The sequence below is a fragment of the Scylla paramamosain genome, chromosome 29, assembly GCF_035594125.1.
Source record: "Scylla paramamosain isolate STU-SP2022 chromosome 29, ASM3559412v1, whole genome shotgun sequence".
In the NCBI taxonomy this organism is placed as follows: domain Eukaryota; kingdom Metazoa; phylum Arthropoda; class Malacostraca; order Decapoda; family Portunidae; genus Scylla; species Scylla paramamosain.
The window spans coordinates 9,468,271-9,491,879 of NC_087179.1; the positions used below are offsets into that span (position 1 = coordinate 9,468,271).

The 23,609-nt window shown below is 39.9% G+C and overlaps 2 protein-coding genes and 1 long non-coding RNA gene across 5 annotated transcripts; 1 reads left to right on the forward strand and 2 right to left on the reverse strand.

Annotated features, from left to right (window-relative positions):
* Window positions 1-807: 807 nt before the first annotated feature.
* Window positions 808-11,718, reverse strand: LOC135115240 (tyrosine-protein kinase SRK3-like). 2 transcript variants are annotated; one of them, XM_064031785.1, is made up of 9 exons: window positions 11,609-11,718; window positions 7,064-7,192; window positions 6,054-6,202; window positions 4,178-4,321; window positions 3,693-3,964; window positions 3,119-3,263; window positions 2,543-2,674; window positions 1,882-2,133; window positions 808-975 (listed from the first exon to the last, which is right to left on the reverse strand). In XM_064031785.1, the coding sequence occupies exons 3-8, from the start codon at window positions 6,121-6,123 to the stop codon at window positions 1,922-1,924; spliced, it is 975 nt and encodes a 324-aa protein (XP_063887855.1). In that variant the 5' UTR covers window positions 6,124-6,202; window positions 7,064-7,192; window positions 11,609-11,718; the 3' UTR covers window positions 808-975; window positions 1,882-1,921. The 2 variants fall into 2 exon arrangements, with proteins under 2 accessions (XP_063887855.1, XP_063887856.1); XM_064031786.1 differs by lacking the exons at window positions 7,064-7,192; window positions 11,609-11,718 and adding an exon at window positions 6,536-6,649.
* Window positions 7,812-16,093, reverse strand: LOC135115239 (uncharacterized). 2 transcript variants are annotated; one of them, XM_064031783.1, is made up of 5 exons: window positions 15,815-16,093; window positions 13,339-13,491; window positions 12,534-13,090; window positions 11,576-11,741; window positions 7,812-9,678 (listed from the first exon to the last, which is right to left on the reverse strand). In XM_064031783.1, the coding sequence occupies exons 3-5, from the start codon at window positions 12,964-12,966 to the stop codon at window positions 8,775-8,777; spliced, it is 1,503 nt and encodes a 500-aa protein (XP_063887853.1). In that variant the 5' UTR covers window positions 12,967-13,090; window positions 13,339-13,491; window positions 15,815-16,093; the 3' UTR covers window positions 7,812-8,774. The 2 variants fall into 2 exon arrangements, with proteins under 2 accessions (XP_063887853.1, XP_063887854.1); XM_064031784.1 differs by lacking the exon at window positions 12,534-13,090 and having other exon boundaries at window positions 15,815-16,077.
* A 4,037-nt stretch (window positions 16,094-20,130) lies between these two features.
* LOC135115241 (uncharacterized) lies at window positions 20,131-22,352 on the forward strand. The gene is made up of 2 exons (XR_010275922.1): window positions 20,131-20,369; window positions 20,677-22,352. It is a non-coding gene; the product is annotated as an uncharacterized LOC135115241 (long non-coding RNA).
* Window positions 22,353-23,609: the final 1,257 nt, after the last annotated feature.

Consider the following 23,609-nt stretch of genomic DNA (forward strand, 5'->3'; position numbering starts at 1 on the left):
AACTAACCAACTAACTGAAGCCTAAGAATGTAATAGCACATAGATTCCTCTTTTGATCTCTAGAGAACAAGCTGACAGAACAGAACTAAAAAAATTATCCTAATATGTACGAGTAACAACAATAATGAAATTGTGGAGAGAGAGAGAGAGAGAGAGAGAGAGAGAGAGAGAGAGAGAGAGAGAGAGAGAGAGAGAGAGAGAGAGAGAGAGAGAGAGAGAGAGAGAGAGAGAGAGAGAGCAACACGTATGCAGTCTTCGTGGGAAGCTGTGTGATATCCAGTCGAAGTCAGAAATCGAGTTTTCTTCTACCCTCACTTTCATAGTTTTGTGTTTCCAGTCAACCTGCTTGAAGTCCCGTGATGTGTTAAAAGAGTCTGCTCACAAAGCCTCATGACTGTTAGATGCCCAGCAGATCAGAGGAGTGAGGACCGAGAAAAACCACAACACACAGCGGAAGTGGATGCGGAAGTTGGTCGTCTTCCAACCGTGACTGTATAATCCCCCGTGCACACGTGACATATGCCTGATGCCGTGCACAACCTTCCCACCACTTCATATTTTTTTCTTCCACAACGGACTAAGACAAGCTAATGAAATCGCAACAGTTATCAGCTGGATCATCAAACACATGTGACGAGTGAACTCCGTTGTTGTGACGTCAAACCGATCACTGTGTTGGGTTGATTTGCCTGGGATAAAAACGAACCTTAACCCTTTCACTGTGATATGCATTCACTCACTGCACTGGGAGCTCGACACAATTTCTACAAGCACCTACATGAAGGAAAGGTGGATTGAAACAACAGATTTTCTTATTTTTAACCTGTATAAATGTTTAGCTTAAGCTCCTAGGGGTGTATTGTTGTAGGGTAGTCAGCGAGACTATCCTCTCCACCAAGGCTGACGGGGCAGTGTGAATGATAAGGCGACAAGTGGGTGGTGTTTATCTGGGCCATCACGTGTGCGACTGCCGGTCTGTGGGGATAGATCGATGGATAAAGATAAACAGATGTATAAAGGTCTGAGAATGGTTGTGATTAGGGAACAGCGTGCCAGATGGTGGTGAGAAGGTTAATAACACACTGATGCTGATTGCGACCTCTATCTCAGCGGGATGGTAAGACAAGATAAGCTGCAGAACTGAAATGAGGAATAGTTTCAATTACCTAATCTAACCTCAAAACACACGTTAGCTGCTACTTCAGTCTAAACGCACGGAAAGGAAAGTGGATGCGAAGGGAAGATAATGCATGATAAACTGCAGAAATGAACCGACACGTGGGATTTGAAGCACCAAGGTTGCAATCACCAAACCTTAAAGATATAGTGATAGTGTTCTCCATCTGGACGCGTGGCAAGGGACGTAAGAGTAAAAGGAGAGCAAAAATGATAAACACTAGGATAAAGCTGAATGCCGTGGGTCTGAAGCGCCTACACTACCGTATCCTGACGTTGTTCATACAGGAGTTAATAATGAAGGCACTTATCATTACTTTTTTTTTTTTTTTTTTAAGTTTGTCCAGCATTATCCTTTGGCTCAGCACCATGGCCGTGTAGTGATGCAGAAAATTAGTTAACCAGCCGATGCTTCAATTAGTTAATTACACTTAATTAGTCAGTCTATTTTTACGACTATCTCTTACAAAGGCTCCTATTCAGAAACGCTTTGCTCTCTCACCACGCCAATTTTCAGAAGCCAGAGATGATTAGCCGGATTCTCAAGACTATTTCTCTTTTCTATATTGTGTATATCTTGTTAATCTGTCACTAAAACCGTGAAAACATCCTTAGAAACCAGTATAATTTTAACTAGAGCCTTTGAAATAGAGGTGCGGCAGAGAAGCGTTTCAGAATATGGTCATATAAAAGACTTTATCTTACCCGAAGCTCTTCACGGAGGACTCTGCAGCTGCAACACTGATCAATCTTGCAGACACATCTTGACATCCTCCTCTGTGTATCCTGCTGCGGCTTCCTGAAGGGAGTCTCGAAGGGAGGCAAAGGATGGACGCTTCTCAGGAGGCGGGAACCAACACTTCTTCATGAGCTTGTACAGTTCCTGAGGGCAGTTGGCAGGTGGAGGGATACCGTGACCTTTCTTGAGTTGTTCCACCACCTGGTTGCTCGTGTACTCTGCCGTGTGAGGAGTTTCGAGGTGAAGGGGAAGGTTGTGGTTCATAAGGTTGTCATGTGTTTTGGGGGCTTCTTCGGGTGTAAGGAAGAGCTCGAATGTGACACGTGATTACAAAATATGATGATTATGTAGAACAGAACATAAGAAAATAAGAGAAGCTGCAAGAAGACATCAGGCCTACACGTGGCTGTCCCTGTGTGAAACTTATCTTTTTATCTCCACCTATCATCCCCATCCATACATTTGTCTAATCTTCTTCAAAAGTTCCTTAATGATTCAACACTAACAGTTTGATTGCTGAATCAAGCAGTAGTAATAAAGGCAAGGACTCCTCCCCACCCCCCATTCACTCTAGCTGGTCTTGAAATATGAGAAACAACACTTCTGAAGGCCGGTTTAACAACTAACCATGGGGGTGCAGCTGGCCGCCCTTCACAACCTCCAGCATGAACATGCCGAAGAGCCACACACAGGTCTTGATCGATACGCCACCGCTCGCAGACAACTCCGGAATCACGCATGCGAAGTTCAGGGGAAGATCTGAGAGGGAACAAGTTTATTTTAAGACCTATTGCTTTGTCTGGCTACCACCACCATCACCAACACCTCTCCTTTTAAATATACAGTAGCCACACGTCCTTTCCAACACATAAGGCCCTCCATGTCTTTCCCTTCGTCAGGTCTTATGTAGCCTTGCCTAAATATTGAGTGAGAGGCAAATAAAGCAAGAGACGTGCATATTTCTACTATGTTCCTAATTCTGCCAATGTGTGTAGCAAGAGAGTGAGAGCGGCCGCATTCCCTGCAACTACGTAAACTATAAACACTACACATACCACAAACTTTGAATAAAATGACATAGTACAGCATTCTCCTTTACATTCTAAAATCACCCACTCTCTGTAACCCTTCACATTCCAGCTACTGCAGTGCATTTGTATATAACTCACATTCAGAGAAGACGACACTGCAAGACCACCTCACCTTTAGGCGTCGCGTGCTGGGGTGTCCTGACGGAGTAGCACACTCGCAGCTTACACACCAAGTCGCTGGTCATGAGAATCTCCCTCGCTGCCAGTTCGAAGTAGAGAAGATCGTGTTCTTCCAGGTACGCCATGCCACTCGCCACCTGTAGGTTGTTTCTGCAGTCATCAAGGAACTTTAGAATCAATTGTGAGTCTTATTTACAATCAATATAGAGCTTAAGAGTCAGTAGAGAGCTTTAGAATCCATAGGGAACTTTATTTAGAGTCAGAAGAGAACGTTACAGTCAACAGGAAGTTTTAGAATCAATATGGAACTTCAGAGTCACTAGGGAGCTTATTTAGAATCAGGAGGGAGGGTTAGAGTCAATATGGAGCTTTTTAATCAACAGGGAGTTTCATTTAGACTCCACTAATCCAACACACAGAAAGACAAACAATACATAAACAAACAGTAGCAGACGTGTTGGGCCCTTGTGAGGCTGTCAGTGCTAAGCCACACTGCGTTCATAAATTTAATAAAGAAATCTATTACAGTAATGGCAAAGGCTCCTCCCCGTCAACCTACCTCTTACCTGAGACAACACATGCAGGTGTAGAGGCAAGCACACCTGTCGGCAGCGCGTTAGCCAGAACTGCAGGTTTGATGCGCTGAGAGGACCGTCGGTAACCACGTGCACCTGGTGACCCTCTGCACACACCCCCAGCAGGTTCAGGAGGTTAGGGTGATGCAGGCCTCGCAGGAGCTCCACATTCTCCAAATACTCCCTGGCACCTTTCTTCTTCATCTCCACTGTCTTAATTTCAACCTGCATGCTTCCCCTCCACTTCCCAGACCAGATGTTGCCTGAGAGACAATAAAGGCCAAAATTATTAAATCATCCTACTCCCTCTCTAATACGCTACAGAATGTGGGATATGAAATACAATATAATAAGTAAACATAAAAAAAAGAAGAATAAAGAATAAAATACGTAAGCAAAGGAAAATGGGAGAAAATACATGAAATGCACTAAAATACACAAACAGATATTAGAAGCGGTTTGGTTTGCTTCCTTACCTTCCTGTGAGGTCCCGAGGTAATCTCTACCAATAATCTTAATGAATTCTAGATCACAGCGCCTAATTTCCCAGCTCTCGCCTTGCTCGTTGTGAGGTGACGCAGCACGGGCGCTCTTCTGGGAATCGGTGCCTCTCCTCGCCTCTAAGAAGACGTGGGGAACAATTATTGTGGTATATTTGTAGTGGATGGACAGTGAAGGTTGACTAAATTTCGTTTGAAGCTTGACGACGAGCATTGTGGTTTGATTGGTAATGGGTTGTGTATCATTACATACTGGTGGAGGACGATGGCGATGATGGGGAGATAAGAGTGATTTGAATTAGGTCACACCGCGCGCGCGCGCGCGAGAGAGAGAGAGAGAGAGAGAGAGAGAGAGAGAGAGAGAGAGAGAGAGAGAGAGAGAGAGAGAGAGAGAGAGAGAGAGAGAGAGAAAGAGAGAGAGAGGATCCCTATATGTACTGTACATATACAGGTGCATATGGATGAAGGAGAAGCTTCAGGTAAACTGTGTATCAGGTAAAAGATGGCCTGGAGGTTGATTTTTCTTGGTATACCATCCCTTAACCCAGATCGATGTGAAATAGAATATATATTTGTATATTGCTCATTGACCTTATATAAAATTATGTGAAATTTAATTATATATATATATATATATATATATATATATATATATATATATATATATATATATATATATATATATATATATATATATATACATATACATATACATATATATATATATATATATATATATATATATATATATATATATATATATATATATATATATATATATATATATGGTGAAAGATGTTGATCTTAAATAGATTATATTATTTGCATATTGCTTATTGACATGAAATTTAATTTTCTGTCATGCGATATACAACGACTCTCTCTCTCTGCCATGTGATTTAAAGTACTTATTTAAAATTAAATGTGGTATCATGTCAGTGTACTTAAAGGACACCTAATTATTTAATTTTTGTGTTACTGTTTGTAACTTGTCATGTAATAGACAATTAAATCATTTCTCCTGGAAACGTCTGGTGTATTTCTTTCGATATTGTGGTTATTTGCATAAATACCATTGGTAATATGTTTATATAACATATTTAGGAAACTACAATGTACTTTTCGTAGCTCATACCATCAATTCTTTCTTATTTTTCACCTAGTATGCAAAAAGAAAGTGGTAAATTCCCACAACTCAGCACGGTGGATCGCAATGTTTTGGGTCTATCTGCTGATCGTAAGCTCCGCCCACAGACTCCATAAGCTCCGCCCACTGGATTCACAACAAGCCTTCACAATAAATAAAAAAAAAATAAAATAAAAAAAATGAGACAGAGAAAAAAAAAAAAAGATCAGTTCGTGCAATGAGGCTTTCACTATCTCCCGTGATAAGAGCAAGATAAACAGATAATAAGGAGGAAAACTTCTCGGAACATACGTCACGGCTTTTAGGGAGAGATGACACGTGCACAAGTTGGTGGACCTGACGAACGTGAGTGATAGGAGAGATAGGGATAGATTTGGGCATCGTACATTAGGCTACTCCGGTCAAGGTTTTGGAGAGAGAGAGAGAGAGAGAGAGAGAGAGAGAGAGAGAGAGAGAGAGAGAGAGAGAGAGAGAGAGAGAGAGAGAGAGAGAGAGACTATGAAAGTCAAACTCAAGTAGAGTTGCAATATAAATGACAGTTGCTTTCTCAATCCACCGCTGGCAGTACATTGAGAACTCATTGTTAATTGTGATTTACATTTAATTCAAAACATTGATCTGCTTACAGCATCAATACAATATTTCACTTGAGTATGAAGTCAAGGTAGGGTTTACATACGAAAACATATCTTGTCTACTCCTTACCACTGTGTGATGAGGCAGGACCGGCGTGTTGAGGCCGGAGCGGCTGGAGATGGCAACACTGCTGGCCCATTAGGAGTTGTCAGTACCACCGTCACGGGAAGAGTATCTCTACCCCTTCACTTTCCACAGTCTTGTACTGAAGGCGCTTCCTGTCCGAGACATTAACAGACCCTATAACTCTCTGTTTCTACGTGCGAGTGGGCACTCCTTATTGTGTTGGTGGTACGCATGCAAATCACATTTTTTTTTATTTGTTTAAACTGGAGAATTGATGTATTTTACATACATTGAAATTATGGTAAATATTCTGATTTATATTTATATAAACAGCGCATGATATGGTGATATACACTGCGTTTAGCAGAAAATAGCATGCGAGTCCTTTTGGTAGCCATGGCGACGTTTTCATATGAAGCCCGCTAAGTTGCCACTATCCAGTTTCACCTTAGCCACATCACTATAAAGCAGTATATTTACTTTACCTAGGTAGACTTGACCATAAGTAAGTAGCAGCTGCGGTACACTGCTCCCTAGCTTCACTTCTTACTTTGACTTCCAGGATGGTTGGAAAGATGAGTCAAGGAAAAGACAAGAAATCTCGCCTTGCATCAAACTTGAGTTGACTGGGAGGAAATATTGGAGTATACGAGTCTGCAAAGCAGGGATTTTTACGCTACTCATGATGCCATGTTTTTTTTTTTTTTTTCCAAATTCTACCTCGTGTCCCTTGTTTGAACTATGTGATCCAAGGATTCTTGGCAATCTTACATCTTATGGCCTTATTTAAAGCGTGTGGACACGGTGAAAATTAATGTGACCCGATGGCAGAACACGTGCTGACATGAGTAACGCAAAAATACCTGCTTTACAAAGACACGTTTGCTCCAACATTTGCTTCCTGCTACATGCTTGATGCAAGGTGAGATTTTGTCTTTCCTCTCATATCTTCTTTTCAGCCATCCTCAGTATCAAAGTAAGTGACAGGCTAAATGTGATGGCATGCGACTTACTGAAGGTCCAGGGGCTACGGGGACCCAGGACTAATCCTCGCCCCTCAAACAGCTGGGAAGGCGCCTGACCTTGAACACGGTGACGAGCTATAGCTTGATGCCAGAGACATGCCAGTCTATGATGAACACCTGCAAATTACGAGAGTGATGGATGCGCGCATTTATAAAAGACCATGTGTGCATTTGCACACCAAAACACCGTACATGAACCAGTGCAAGAATTGCTTAAAAAAAAAAAAAAAGTTTTTAGACCAATTTGTTCGTGAATAGGAACGTTCATGAACTGCGGTTCCTCTGTACTGGGCTTCTTAACTATGGGATGTGGTGGTTGACTGTTGAGCTAATGTATTCTAACTTAACCTCTCTATAATCTGGCATCCTACATGTCCCAGTGATGCCACATTAGTGATAATCGACCTGTACTATATAGTTTCAATGATACCCCTAATTATTAAGTGTCTACATTCTCATAGTCATAGGTACCCAGCACAGGTCACTTGAGCTGTTTTGGTATAAATTTTAAGACCTATATATGCCTATAATGCCTATATTATGCCTATAATCATGCCACAATCGTATATAATTGTAATAAATCATAGGTCAATGTTGTTTTGATATAAATCTTAAGAACGCCTTAACTCATGACCTGTTCCTGTACGGTTATTCAATACAATTGGGAAGTTTAGTTCAAATTTTACTGTTCCTGACCTCACCAGTCACTGATAAGTTAAGAAGTGAAACAAACTGCTTTACATGTACTTTATTACCAGATGACATTACTTTCAATTCAAGGAAAAAAGTGAGCTGAACCCAATACAACAAACAAGAGATATGAAATTAAAGATGCAACTATCACGCAAAGGATTTTCTGTATGCAATATAAGTAACTAAACATTTAAATACAGTTTGATAAAGACTATTTCTTTGCTCATTACTTCCGAGTCCTTAAACTGCAACTTACAAAATATGGCAGGTGATCTGGTCTGGATAGTAAACCTCATTCTATATATATATATATATATATATATATATATATATATATATATATAACAAAATTTTTTTCCCATAGATTTGGAAATAGGCAATCTAATTTGCTTGTCTTCTTTCATGAGTTTCTTAGTTTAAAAGTATAACAATTTCCTTGCTTCCTTAGTTAACTACACAGCATCTTCAGACTTAATGCAAAATATACCTGAATGAAAATATACATTAAAGCAGTGGCTCTTAACCTTGTTGGAGGTACCGAATCCCACAAATTCCATACGTGCATTCACCGAACCCTTTGTAGTTGGAAAAATAAAAGCACAAAATTAACTATGCACACAGCTCTGCCAAACCCCTGAGACTGACTCACCAAACCCAGGTTAAGAATCACTGCATTTGAGGAACACATGTGGTCAGGAATTCAGTAAGCTGCAGCTGCACTTATTTTCACTTTGTTTACCATTTTCTGTCAATGTTTTGTCCTCTGGTCTGCTGACAATCTTATAAAATCTGACGATTAACAGATTTTCAACAAATCCTTTAATTTAGCTAAAAGCAAATACTGTCTAATAATGTTCTTAAAAAATGTATTAAGATGAAGAAACCAGATCTTGTGCATCTTTTGGTGATATAAATGTCAGTGTAATCCACAACTTATCATGAAATATTAGCTTCAGTCCTTATAAAAAAGTATCTGCAAACCTTCATTTATAATCTATCAGTAATTCTACAAAGACTGCTTCTTAGCATCCTTCCAATCCTGAATAGAAGCTAGAACTTTATCAATCTCTTGCTCTATTCCTTTCTTCTCTATTTCAACAACTTGTAACCTCTTTTTAAATTCATCTTTAATCTTCTCAATCCTATCATCACACTTCAAATTTTTATTATTAAGTTCAACCAGCTTAAAGGTTAAATCTCTTAGTTTCCGGTGGGATGATCCACCCATACCCCCAATACTGGCAGCAATGGCAGCTGTTCGATTTTTCCTTGCTAACTCATCTGGTGTTTCACATTCGACTATATCTGGCTCAGAGGAAGGTTGCTTTGCAGACGAAGACTTATTTTCATTTTCAAGACATCTTCCAAAAGGCACCACAAACACATTTTCCATTTGCTCTTCTTGTTTGATATTTGATGCCAAATCCACTTCACTGTGAATATCCTGATTAGGTTTATCTGAGGTACTGGGACTGTCTACATTATGTGGTTGATTTATCAACAGGTTGTTTGTGTTTTGAACAGCAACAGTGTGTTGAAGCACTAATGGCTGGGACTGAGGTACATACACAGCCAAGTTTCCTGCTGGCACCTGGTACATAGGAAGAGTGGGAGTAGTACTATTATCCATTGGTATTGTGGCCATTGGAACATTATGAGACAAATCCTCTAATGGCACTGGCACTGGTAGTGGGTCAGATGGCTCCTGCTTTATGGAAACGTCAATGAAATCACTTTCCCGTACTTTAGGAGGTCTGCCTCTCTTTCTGCTTACTCCTTGCATTGCCCTCCCTTTTCTTTTCCTGGAGTTGTCTTTGGGCTTGTCAGATATTTCCACTACTGGTTCTAATATGTTCATGTTCCATTCATCACCCAATGTTTCCTCCTCATCACTAAGAGGCTCGTTCTTCCTGTATGAGAACACAAACAAGAACATTAGGTTTGCAAGACACCCAAGGTTCCCATCAAAGTGAGTGAGCAAGACACTTTGGTGGAACAAGCAGAAAAGATGAAATAACTTGAGAAAATATCTTGCGGAAATATCTCTGTTCCATCCATAGAGGTAAATGGAAAAAAAAAGACAAAAAATAGCTGTATATGGAAGAAAATTTGTGAAAATTAACTATGAAAATAAAGAGGGAAAGACAGAAAATTAATTGTGTAAGAGAGAAAAGTTGTTCAAGTAACAATGATAGTAAGTATCAAAAGATGAAAAAGAACTCCACAAGGAAGGAAAGTAATGGAAATAACTATAAAGACAAAAGTGAAAGACTACAGAGCTGTGTAGGGAAAGCTGACAATATTTTTTAAGGTATATGATGATGAGATGCAGGGATGGAGGAAGGAATTATGGAATGGTGGAGACAGTAACACACATCACCTGCAGATTGTAATGGCTGGCATTGATAGATAATTGAAATAACAAGAAAGATAAAGAAAATTGATGATGCTGGTATAAGACAACTCCAAGTGAGGTGCATCAAGTTACGATCATCTTGCTTATGCAATTCTCAAGCTTTTTTCAGCACTTAATATCAAACATTTACTCACTGAAACACACTGCCAAATTAAAAAAAAGTGATGAACTCTACCAAACACATGAAAAGGAGTACATATGAAGAGGGTGCTGCATAATACAACTTCTATGGATGGCAATGGAAAGGGAGCACAGACAGTAGTGCATAATATAAATGTTGGAAAAGAAAATTATATAAAACAGTTTGATTCACCAATGTACTGAGGAACAAGTTCAATTCAGACACTGCACAATAGTTATGTATTTTTGTCCAATTTCAATGTAAAATCAGGAGAAAATACTGTTTCTAGGATGTCAATACTCTAACATCACTGTGAAATGAAACTATGATTGTTAGTAATATTAAATATCCAGCAGCTAATATCCCTACATGCATCACTTGTGTTTTTTGTCACCAGATGAGTCAGATTTTGACTTATGAGTGAGGATGACTAATTAGTTACATCGCAGGTGTGTAGTGTATAAAATAACTTTGGATCATAAATTATTTTGTTTGTATAAAATATATAGAGTATGAATAATCACTACTCCATCACAAGTCAATTGCAGTATATGTACTACACACAAATTACATTATGTACCTTAACCCTTTGACTGCTATTTGGTACATCTTTCCCTAATTACCAAACACTCTGAAACATCTTTACTTGTTCTACAGCTACATCTAATCTTTAAACTGGGAAGAAACTGCAATATCTATTCTTTTCATTCCCTAATTTTCTGATAGATGATTATAAAGACTTCATGTATTGCTTCTGGTGCTGCTAATTGTTGTGTATCGCAGTGAAAGGGTTAAAAGAATCTTCATAAAATTAGCATCTCTAAAATGATGTATTCTTTTTCCTTTAAGGCATCTTCAGTAATCTGAGTCTGTTTTTTTAAGATTTTGATTTCTATATTTTGTATTCATAAATCATGACAATCAACAAAATAAATATAGTTGTAATTTCAAAAATTTGTAGCTGATGTATTTGAAAATTAATAATTGTTCATAACTCTGAATCCAAGTAATGATGTATTTTTCCCTTCAATGTATCTTCAGTATTTTATTTAATTTCCATTATTAAATTCTGCACTGACATCATGGAAGGAGAGAGAGAGAGAGAGAGAGAGAGAGAGAGAGAGAGAGAGAGAGAGAGAGAGAGAGAGAGAGAGAGAGAGAGAGAGAGAGAGAAAATTATAACTACAAACTAACTTCAAATATTTATAAATCACATGTTCATACGCCAAGAATTGTCTATGCAGTAACAAAAGAAAGTCAAAATACGCACACTAATCCCAACATGGTATACTTCTCTATGTACTTCTGTGTGAGCCGTATGAGGATGACTCTTGGGGACATGGCATTGCAAGTCAAGGGGGTTGTTGGCTGAGTCTTGCCCAGGTACAGCTCCCGAACGTCCTGCACCAGTCGACTCAGTGGCATCATCTTGCCTGCTGCGGAGGAAAATGACAGGTGAAAATGAATGAAGTGCATAATGAAAGCAAAAACCTAGTGTTAAGTAAACTGTTCCTGTGCTTTAATCTGTGTTTAAACTAAGAGATAATGACTGGTTAGAGTACAAAACTATGTCAAGAATCCTCCACATTCTGTTATATAAACTTCTTGCTTTCCACTCTGAGTCAGATTAGTTGGAGAAAAAGTATAATAAAAATGTACTGTGAATTATTCTTGTGTTCTGTTCTAAAAAATGGATGACTGGTTGGCTAGATAAACTGAAGGGTAAAATTATGGTAAAGATCTTCTACAAAGTGTGTCAAATGTTCTTGTTCCCCATTGTACATTGTGGCAGAGGGTCAAACAAGTGAATGAAACAGAAAAGAGGGTTTGTGATGTAACAACTAGCAGCATTATATCCCTCTTGTTGTTTGTATTATGTAACACTGACATACTGCACACTCCATAGTGAGCCGAGTACTGGTGAAGTGAAATCTGGTTGTTCAGTAGGTTGGTAAATCTTATACAGTAAAATCCCTCTTATCTGGCATCAACGGGACCGCCGACATGCCGGATACTTGAATAGAAGTGAAATCATGTCCACAATCACCACCCTACACTCACGCATCTTACCATAACAAAGATCAGCTGATCGCCGTGCCGCGCGTCGCTACCCGCTCTGCCACCTCACACTCACCAACACACAATACTACTGTACTAACATTCTCTTTAATACTTTCCTCTTATAAATAAGTTGATGGGTTACAAAAATAAAGTAAGTATACACGTACACGAGATGTCCAGCTTCCTTATGGCGTGACGAACCTTGAACCTGTGGAGCCAGCCATCAGAGAACTGGCATGCGCCTTCCTCGCCCATCTTCTCAGCTAAATCACGCCCTTTCTTTTGTAGCATTGGGCCTGTAATTGTGACTCCTTCTGATCTTTTCAAGCTGAACCACTCGTATAACACTTTGTCCATCATTTCACCACGATGATACTGCAGTGTGTGACGATTTTCCGCTGCCTTTGGGGTGTCGATGGCTTTCATGTAATCCTGTAACTTTTTCGTTTGGGATTTAATGTCATAAATAGTTGATGAGCCCACACCATATTCCGCCATTAGTTGCTGTCTGCTTTCACCTCTCTCTAATCGTCGACAAATGTCTACCTTCTGCTTAATTGTAAGCACAACACGCTTCCTCTTTTCTACAACTTTAGGCATGATGAAGGCGTCCGGCGATAAACAGTGCACACGCGGGACTGAGTCACTGAGTAAACAGTGCAGTGGGCCGTGGGTGGCGCGAAGCAGTGCACTCTGGTGGCGAGGGGACAAAGTATGCCTCGCGCTGGAATTTTAATCGATTTTATGAGTACACATTGATTTTTTATTGATTTTAAGGCTCGGGGAAAAAATGTGCCGGATACTCGAATGCCGGATGAGAGGGATTTTACTGTAATTCTGATGACACCTACCCACAGAAAAAAAATCTTATTTTATACCTTCTGCAGCTAATGTATAGTCTGGTATGTATGAAAGATATAAATACTCTTACATATTTAGAATATTTATGGCACAAAAAACCATAATACTTACTCTCAATAAGTGGTACCATCTGGTGAATGAGATACAGTACTGTACCACTAATCAGTACACAGCCAGGCTGGTCACCATGGTGCTTCACATTAGTATCTTGTATGTTCCTGCCACTGACTTATTAATCATGTTCACTGTTTTTTTAGATGGAACCTGTGAGGGGTGATAAAAGATAAGTATTAATTGGTGCTTTCTGTAAAATAGCATAACTTTGTTAATTTGGGTGATTACGGTTATCATGCAGTCAGCACGTGTGAGCCCAGCAGCGGCAGGCTTCACAACCTAATGTTTGAGTGTGCTATTACAACTTTCCTGCCATGGATCTTAACACTCTGCAACCCACAGTATTTAGATCAAACAGTTTAGTGCACCATAACATAAGTCCAGTAAGGATGATCTTTAAGGAGCCTACACTGAAAACTACAATCAAATCAAATAATCTTACCAATAGCAGCTAAATTATGTGCCTATGGTGATGTACACGGTACAACACGTGCGTGGGGGTTTTGTTTTGGGGTCATGCATGGTTAGGTTACAGTGACGTGACAGGTACATCTTGTGTTGCATCACAATTAAATTTACATTCTTTAGAGAGACGTAGGTTAAGAGGGGACCTGATAGAAGTCTTCAAGTGGTATAAGGATTATAACAAGGGGGATGTAAGCAAAATTCTTAGGATCAGCAACCAGGATAGAACAAGAAATAACGGGTTCAAGCTTGAAAAATTTAGGTTTAGGAGAGACAAGAAGAAATTGGTTCTCATATAGAGTGGTAGATGAGTGGAATGGACTCAGTAATCATGTTGTTAGTGCTAGAACATTAGGAAGCTTTCAGAGAAGATTTGATGGGTTTATGGATGAGGATAATAGATGGAAATAGGTAGGTTTATTTCATACAGGGACTACCAAGTGTAAGCCTGGTTGCTTCTTGCAGCTTCCCTTATTTCTTATGTTATGTTCTTAAATTCTAAGTCCATGCTGATGAGGCTTGCTTGGAAGGATACACTGTGATGTGTGTTAGTATGCTCTTTTGTATCTCTTGTTCACCCAATGAGAGCTGTCCTTTTGATGTATTAGAATGTCGTTAAACATCATTTACTTCTGGCCAACACATCAATTATTTTTGGTCTATCACCATTTTATACATGGCAGCTATGGTAGTCAGCAGGCTAACTCTAAGAGTACCCAGTGTCACATAGGTAGCCAAGTGTAATAGATGTAAATTTAAACACCTGGATTTTATTGTGTAGTTCCATAAGCAAGACAACTTGGATGTACATTTCTTAAGACTGCACAGTGTTTTGCCGAAATCAAACAAATGCTGAGCACTCATCGGTACCAGTACCCTTTGAGGAAGAGGAAGAGATGACCAACCACACCCTAGACCATCCACTTCCTATTTAGGAATATGGTTAAGTTAGCCTAGGTTAAGTTAGTGTCCTGGAGTGGCGGTCTTCTCCAGGTTTGTTAGGTTAGTCTCCTTAAGGGTGGTCCAGAGGGGTCAAGATCCCTTGTTTGGTTAGGGTAGTGGAGGTCTCCAAATAGCAAGATCTGACTTCAGAAGGTTAGGATAGCAGAGCGAGGGGTATGAGAGGGGGAGATATTCCGTTTGTTGACTTTTTTTAGGGATTTACCCCAAGTTTTTTTTTTTAATAAACTTTTGAGATTTCTCAAATTTGGTCTATTTTAGCCTCCCCACCCTAAAACTCCACTTTTCCCACCAGGTCCCCAAGCTTGCTTGTACTGGAGAGAGAAGGCAATATAACACATGAGCTGCTATTATTAAGATTTGCCTTAAAATCTACTGTATAACTTAAATAACCACTGCAGCCCATTGAGCTCAATCTACTCCGGTCTGTGGCTGTGTACCCATCTGACTTATTAAAGTGAAATTCATCCTCTTATACAAACATCCATGCACATGGACATACATAATGTTGATTTTGCAGTAACGGTCACTGAATTAATCAAAACATAAAAAAAAAAATACCAAACACTATTGATGGCATTTTGGTAGAGCTACAGAGAACGGATAAAAACTGGCATAATAATGAGAAACAAGAGGAGTTATGCATGGGACTGACCGGTGACTCTCAGAAAATGACAAAAAAGCTCAATTAGTTTACGGAAATGTTAACCCAACCACAAACGATGAAGCCTTCTTTCATCTTAAATATGACATAAACCCGCAAGAATACAAACAACAATTTCACATCCTTTGATTGGAGCCATTTCAGACCGAGTGATGCAAAACAACACCAGAGGCAGACACCGACTTCAGACGTTGCTAAAAAATCTCACGCCAGGAAGTAGAGCGGCCACACACACTTCTCTGTGTCTTCTGTACCCGAACATTCCACCTGGCTATTATGAGTCTTGAGGGTTGCATCATACACCCGTACTATTGATGTAAGGGTGACAGGCAGCTGAGGTTAATAAGACCTGGGAAATGGATAAAGACGGGTTAGCGTACCCACCTGAGTAGAGAGAAGCTGTGTTTACGTTGGTGCCTCCCGCAGTGTTGCCAGTTGCACTGTTACGGCACCAAGCATGAGGAGGAATATGAACTTTCTCCTATAGGCTCTGTTCTCTCACCACGACTGTTCTCAAAGACCATATAGGTGATTAGCTGGGTTCTCAAGAGTGTTTCGCCTGTTAATAATGTAGATATATTGTTCATCTGTCACTAGAACCACAAGAACACCCTAAAAATCCCGTGTAACTTCAACCACAGCCATTTTAAAGTAGTGGAGGTGCTGCGCACAAGTGTTTCAGAATATGGACCATAGTTTGATTTCAAATATCTACTGCTGTCTTACATGACGAGTGTAAAGTGTCAGATATTGGCATCCGTATCCACTATGTCCAAAAGATCTCAATAATCTTGAAATCGCGCCATCCGCATCAGGGAGATGGATCAACTCATCTTAAAATATATAATGATTTATTGAACATTACGCTACACCTATGTACGAGTACATACAGAGATGCTCGATAAATTCTCTCTCTCTCTCTCTCTCTCTCTCTCTCTCTCTCTCTCTCTCTCTCTCTCTCTCTCTACTTTGAGATCAATGGGTGGATAATATATACTGTAGTGTCACATTTTAGATTCGCATCCACAAGAGGTATCAAGGAAGAACGACTGTAATTCCTTATAACCATTACTCATCTGTTATTCCTGAAAATACTGAAGACATAATAACATTTACATAAGAGCACTCGCATGTTTGTCGCACTAACTGTTGATTGGCGGTGGCATCTGACTATAAGATGAAAACAATCATATTATACAAGGCAATGAACCGCTCAGAGAGAGAGTTTCACACTTGAAAACTCCTCTCAATGGTCCAGTCACGCGCTCAGTTGCCAGAATTTCCGTACTCATCCACTTATTTCTCGTCATTATAAAAGAAATACGACAAAGAACCACGTTGCAGTGTGGTGTCTTCCCATTCTTAAACCTGTCTCTTCTATACTCTTACTATACATTCCTCGTTCTCAAGGCATCTATGTTATCATCACAATGGGACGCCTTATCGCATTTTTACTGTGTTGTATTATCAGCAGAAGTGGATGCATGATCACGCTGAAAAATCCAAGGACCGCTCTCACAAAAAAAAAGTTAGGTGTATTATCTCAACTACTTCTAACAGACTCGAGGGAAAGTTTTCTTATGAGTGAGACTTTCAAAGGTGTTTTCATGATTTTAATAACAATTCTTTTAATAATTCAACCAGCGTATCTGCATCATCATTGAGATACACCTGATAAGAACCTACACCAACATTTTGAGTAATTTATCAAAACATTGGTGATTTTTCTGTTTATTTACTTTTTAACATTGATGACTAGGATATATATATATATATATATATATATATATATATATATATATATATATATATATATATATATATATATATATATATATATATATATATATATATATATATATATATATATATATTTCATCAACAACAAAAACACCTCATATCTGACAAGAATTATTTTATAAACGAGAATATCTTTGAAACTCCATGGATCACGAGCTCATATTTTGAATCTCTTTAGAATTTCTTATGACTATTTCTAAGAGTTATGAAGATCACTAGTTTGGTTCTCATGGGTGTGTTACTCATTGGCGGTGTATAATTTTTTTTTTGTAAACTATCACTAGTATCATGAAAACATTCCTGAAAATCTTATCAACTTTCACTAGAGTCTATGAATAGTAATCGAGGCAATGGAAGACACAGAAATGATCGAGAATGTCTTCCAAAAGTTTTTATTAGTCAAATGAGAAGCTGAAAAACAAGCCAGTCGCTTCATTCATCAACCAGTTCACGAGACAAGAAGACTATAATGATACGGTAATATCTGATTCATTCCTTGGACTATTTTTAGTAACCCAAACACTCTATCTTCATGTGTTACAATCTTATAATTTCCGAGCGAAAATTATAAGATTTGAGATTGAAATTTATTTATTTATTTATTTATTTTTTTTACATTAAGGTCCAGACCTGAAAAAAAATGTTCCTAAGATTATAGATGATTATATCATGAAAAGTAGAAGAAAAATATTGATACAAAAGTATAAATTAATCGATAAAGTCTTTTTTTCTTTAATGTCTTAATTTCTTTTAAGAGTTAAATATGGTTATTATTCACGTATGATTTCTACAAATTCAAAAGAACATTTTACCAATGTACAATGGTTCTTCTTAAAGTAAGGAATATATTCATATTATCAGACAGATATTATGAGATTGAAACTTTTCAACTTCTTTTTAATTAAGCTCGTAAACCAACCCGTTTTCAGCAAAGTAACGATTCTTTTTTCATGTATTAAAACATAAGAGAAAGTGTTATTGCATCAGGAGATTGGAACGTCTGTGTTGTAAGTACATACAGACCTACATACATACAGTCACGCACATCTCACGCCCACTATACCTGTCAGCCTTTGATCTGTAGGCCACTGCGTATCTCATAACAAACATTGCTGAACGAAACTCAAGGACTGCTTAAGTATAAAGCAACATAAAACAGATGTATAGGGATGATTATAAGCTTAGAATAAAAGGTGATATTAATCTAAATTATTTCTTGTGGATATCCCGCCCACTTGTCTCCTAACTAATATTACTGGACGAAAGATGAGGACCGCTTAAAATGAAATATAACAAATGCGATTTCAAAGCTTAAAAAAAAAAAAAGACTGACAAACACATTGCGTTTTCTGATGCTGTTAGGAAAGAAAGAAGCGTAAAAGGTTTCCATAGGTACAAAACGCGCTACAACTTAGAAATATATGTTTGTGTGTGTGTTTGTGTGTTTACAGGGTGTAGTGGGTGTTCCTGGTATTTTTTTTTTTTCCATCTTTTTTCTTTTTCTTTTCTCGTCAGCTCTCTAGTTTTGTATCGGTTTTTAGATACTCCTTTTACCCTCATTCCTTTCCCCTTCTTTATTCCTTCAAGTTTTACTGCACGATTTTGCTTTCTCGTACTTTTTCACTCCTAAACTTCTTTTTTCATTCGCTAGCATTAGGCCTTCCACGCGAAATTGGTAACGATGCAACTTCACTCCATGTAAGTCTCACTTCGTTCTTCCTCCCACCCACTGTATTCACCTCACGCCCTCTTGGTCTTATTATCTCCCTTCCTCCACTGTTCTTCTTACTTTCTCTCCCTCTGACGCCACTACGGTCTGACCCAAACGATTTATAGGCAACCATAGCAGTACGTACTCTGACTCATTTTCATTTTACTATGTGTGGCTTTTTCTTTCACTCGTCTATTTACCATGTTCTTATTTTCTTTTCTGCTCTTTCCTGCTGCTGGAGATTATGATAATGGCGTTCCTTTTATGTTTATGTTTACTTTCTAACAGTCCCGAGAAAGTACATTTTCATTTCTGTTAGTATTCAGCGTTCAGAAATTGTACGGATAAGTTCAAAGGTATTTGTTTTATTTTATTTTATTCTTTTTTTTTATGATGATGTGCAAAGTTCTCTATAAGTTTTCGTCTTTCTACACTCTCCTGCTTTTCCTTCTCTCTTTCATAAGTATGGAGCATCATAATGTAGCAGTGACAACTGATTTGAAGAAGAGGAGAAAAAAAAAATGGAAGATAAAGGAAATATGTAAAAGAAGAAGAAGGAGAACGGAAGAAGGATAAGGAAAAGAATAAAAATACAAATAAGAAATCACCCAAAGAAAGAAGAGCAAACAGAGAAGACGGGCACTAAAAAAAAAAAAAAAAAAAAAAAAAAAAAAAAAAAAGCAAGAAAAACTCAGCACAGTCCTCCATTTAATCTTCGTTTTCTGTGAGACACTGAGGCCTTAGGGTCGCGGGGTCCGATCATACTGGTTACTGCCCACCCCACCCCGCTCCGCCCCGCCCTGACCCCGGTGAACACTCTGGGGTGAAGGGAGGTTCTGTGGGGGAGAGGTGATTGGGTGTGGTGTGAAAGGCCCGCATGCAAGATTATTAGTGCAGATTGTGCTAAGATCGTAACAAAAGTCGTAAAGTAAGAATGTGAGATACTTTAAGACTCTCTCTCTCTCTCTCTCTCTCTCTCTCTCTCTCTCTCTCTCTACGTACACATTTTTTGTCTATTTATACTTGATTTTCACGTTTATCGTATTCATCTTTAGTCATCATCATTGAGAGAGAGAGAGAGAGAGAGAGAGAGAGAGAGAGAGAGAGAGAGAGAGAGAGAGAGAGAGAGAGAGAGAGAGAGAGAGAGTTTGCCATCAACTGCCTTCACAACTACTATTTCCATAAAACTACTGCTACTACTACTACTACTACCGTCTACTTCCACTGCCTGGTTCTATAACTAGTATAACCACAACATGATCTTCTAGTAAGGGTTCGAATCTCTATATCGAAGTCCCGAGTACCAGTGAACGAACGACTCGTGGGTTCAGTTGTAGTCGTGGTGGTGACGAGGACGACCCCTCAGATACACTCACACCAAATCTCCACCAGCGCTTGTATCGTCTGTGACTCGTGTTTCTATAGGGGGTGTGTATCTGTGTGTGTGTGTGTGTGTGTGTGCGTGTAGCTGTAAAGATGTGTGTGTGTGTGCGCGCACGGGGAAGGTTATAAGGTTGTGATTAAGTGAAATTAAGTGAAATTCATGCCTGGCGCCGTAACAACTGAGGTCATACGGCGCCGGTAAGACATACAGGTGTGTGTGTGTGTGTGTGTGTGTGTGTGTGTAAGATTGTAGAGTCTTTGGAATGTTGTGGGTCTGATTCGTGAGAGGTGGTAAGATTATTAGGGATGCTTCTAAGGTTACGTGTCACAATTTTTCTTTCATTTCTGACAGTGAAGAAAGTGAAGACCAGTAGAGAGTCCCTTCATCAACACAAGACACACCCTCACCCAAAGAACACCACTGCAGTCTTCTCTCTCCCCTACTACCACCACCACTGCCATGGCCCCAGTCGCGTCGTCTGGCAAGAAAGGAGGCAAGAAAGGACTCCTCTCTCTGGTGGAGAATGTTGTGCATAAAACCCTGAACCCTAAACATAAGTCAGGCGTTAGTAAGCGGAGGAGTCACGGAGAGGAAGAAAACCGACCCGGATGTCGGAAGATGATCAAACGATGCGTGAAAAAAAGCGTGCGTGTGGCTGTGTGTGCCTACGGGATGGTGAGGGAGACTGGTATGCTGGGTGGCATCCCGGGTGTGGTGGCAGATGCCTTTGTGAGTACTACAAGAGCCTTACTAGGTGTAAGAAGCCCACAGCACATGAGCACACCCATCGCTGCTGGCTGGAACTTGGAATGTGAGGCCTCTCGGGAATGTAAAGTTCGTTGCGACGTTCTGAGCGTCTCCAAGTCACCGGAGTTCTCGACGCGGCTTGAGTTTCGGTCCCCTATTGATGTTTTCATCAGACCAGGAGAGGTGGAGGTGAGAGGGAGTGCAGGGCGCTCGCACACGCAAGGAAGGTTGGCTATTCAAGGCGGTGTAAGCTCTTTCGTTTCTCCCGGACCTTCAGCCACAGATCTAACCGTTTCAACGCCTCAATTTGGCGCTCATGGCTCCTTGATCGAGCCCAAAACCGAACCTACATCGCCCGGCTTCGTAACATGTCCTCTAACACCCCTACAGACGGAACCAATCCTGTTCCCTCGTATCAAGACGGAGAGGACACGCCTACAGACGGAAGCAGCAGACCTGCTCCCTCGTATCAAGGAGGAAAGGAGGATCAAGCGAGAGGTTCTGTAATTCATGAACCAGGCACACCGCCAGTCTTGGAAGTCATTCCGCTATCGCCTCTACAAACAGTCGCAATTTACCTCTCGCATCAAGTGAGGAGGAGGAGGAGGAGGAGGAGGAGGAGGAGGAGGATCAAGCAAGAAGTCCTATAATTTATCTAAAACAGGGCGACGTAAATAGAGTGGAGGGAATAGTGCAGCACCAAGATAAGGGGAAAAAGTTGCTCATCTTTACACACACGCCTCACTGACCTATTGCTGGGTCTTGGTGGTGGTGACTCGGCGGTGAGTTGCAGAATGAGTGCTGGAATGGCTGCGTCCTACTGAAGGCGACCTGATAGTGAAAGAAAGTGCTGGTGTAAGGATACAGTGATAATGATGCATAAAGAGAAGACAATAGGAGGAGGAGGAGGAGGAGGAGGAGGAGGAAGTAGTGGTGAGATGGCCTATTTTTAAGTGTTACAGTGTCGTTAAAAGGCTAAGCACGTGAGCTCTTGAAGTGATTGGCTAAGAGAAGCTGCCACCTAGTGCTAAGAAGTGGCTTTCAATCCCAGTCTGAACCAAGCACTGCAGTATGTCGACCCTTACTTTCTCACCACGCTGCACTGGGTAGCCGCGCTCGCTCAGAAAGGCGCACTCCCACAACCACATGCTCTAAATCAAAGCTGTGTTTATTTTTATTAGTAATTTCCAACCGGTGAGTGTTGTCAATGTAATGTTTTAGTAATTGCTTTTAAAATAGGTGCTGTTTGTCGTGCGTAATAAAAAGCGTGTTTTTGTAAATGGTGTTTGTGTTTCCTCGCCTTGCTGTAAGACGATGAAGGGAAAGTGTACTACGGTACCTGAGCTGAACCTACACACACACACACACACACACACACACCTGTACCTCTGTATTCAAACTCGCTCTCATCACTTTGCCCTCCCTCTTTTTAATCCCTTTCATACTCGCTTTCTCTCACCACTTTACCCTCGCTCTTGCAATCTTATCTACTACTACTACTACTCTCTCAACACTTTCTCATTCTTCTCTGACATTTATATTTACTCTTATCCAATCTTGTATACTCTCCGACTCGACCCTCTCTTACACTCTTATTCACTCTTATACTTTCTCGGTCTCATCACTTGAATCTGTCTTGCACTCTTAACTGCCTTAACTCCACTCGTACTTTCACACACACTGGCTCAACACGCCTCACTTTAATATTAAAACTCGCTCAAATACTCTAGTTCCCAGTTGGTTTTGCTTTGGTGTTAAAAAGGACTCGAATACAACAATGACTGATTCACTCACTCGTCACAATTATCTGAACCTCTCACTTTATATGCAAGTCGTAAGTTGAGACGTGTATATTTCAATTTAATCTGTTATTCTCCCTACGACTTGAACCTATTTTACTGATTAGACCAGTTTATTTCTTGCCTATTGATTTGATCTGGCAGTCTACATGCGCCTGTCTTTGGGAATTCATGTTGCTTTGCTGTTTTTTGAATATATATGACTACACATCTTGTTACTCTCCTCTCCTGAAAAATTTCCTTGATCTAACTGTTTGTTCGTACCTGCTTTCTTGACCTGACTTGTAGCAGTGTGATTTCCTTCCATCTTCACTGCTACAAATTAAACTGCTAACTGTCAACTGTCTATAATTACTACGTCATCTAATATTCTTCTGTCCTGAACTTATTTCCTTGATCTGACACGAATTTACTTTTATTTCCCCTGCTACTATTTCGTGTTACTTTACTCCTATTTTCTGTATTACGAGCTCTGTCTGTCTGGTCTCGCGTTCTCGCAGTATTGAGGTTGGAGATGTGATGAAACCGTCGAACCAAGTAGCGTGCGTAAGTGACATAAGGAGAAGCGTAGCAGCAACAGGAGAAGGGGGCGGAAGGAGGAGGGGGAGGAGGAAGGATGGGAGAGAGGAGGGGGTGTATATAGCAATAAAGATAAGGGCAACGTGCGAGGTATGTCAATAAGAGGAACAATAAACCGAAGGGGGAATAGCTGCAGTGAGATGAACACCACAAGATGTA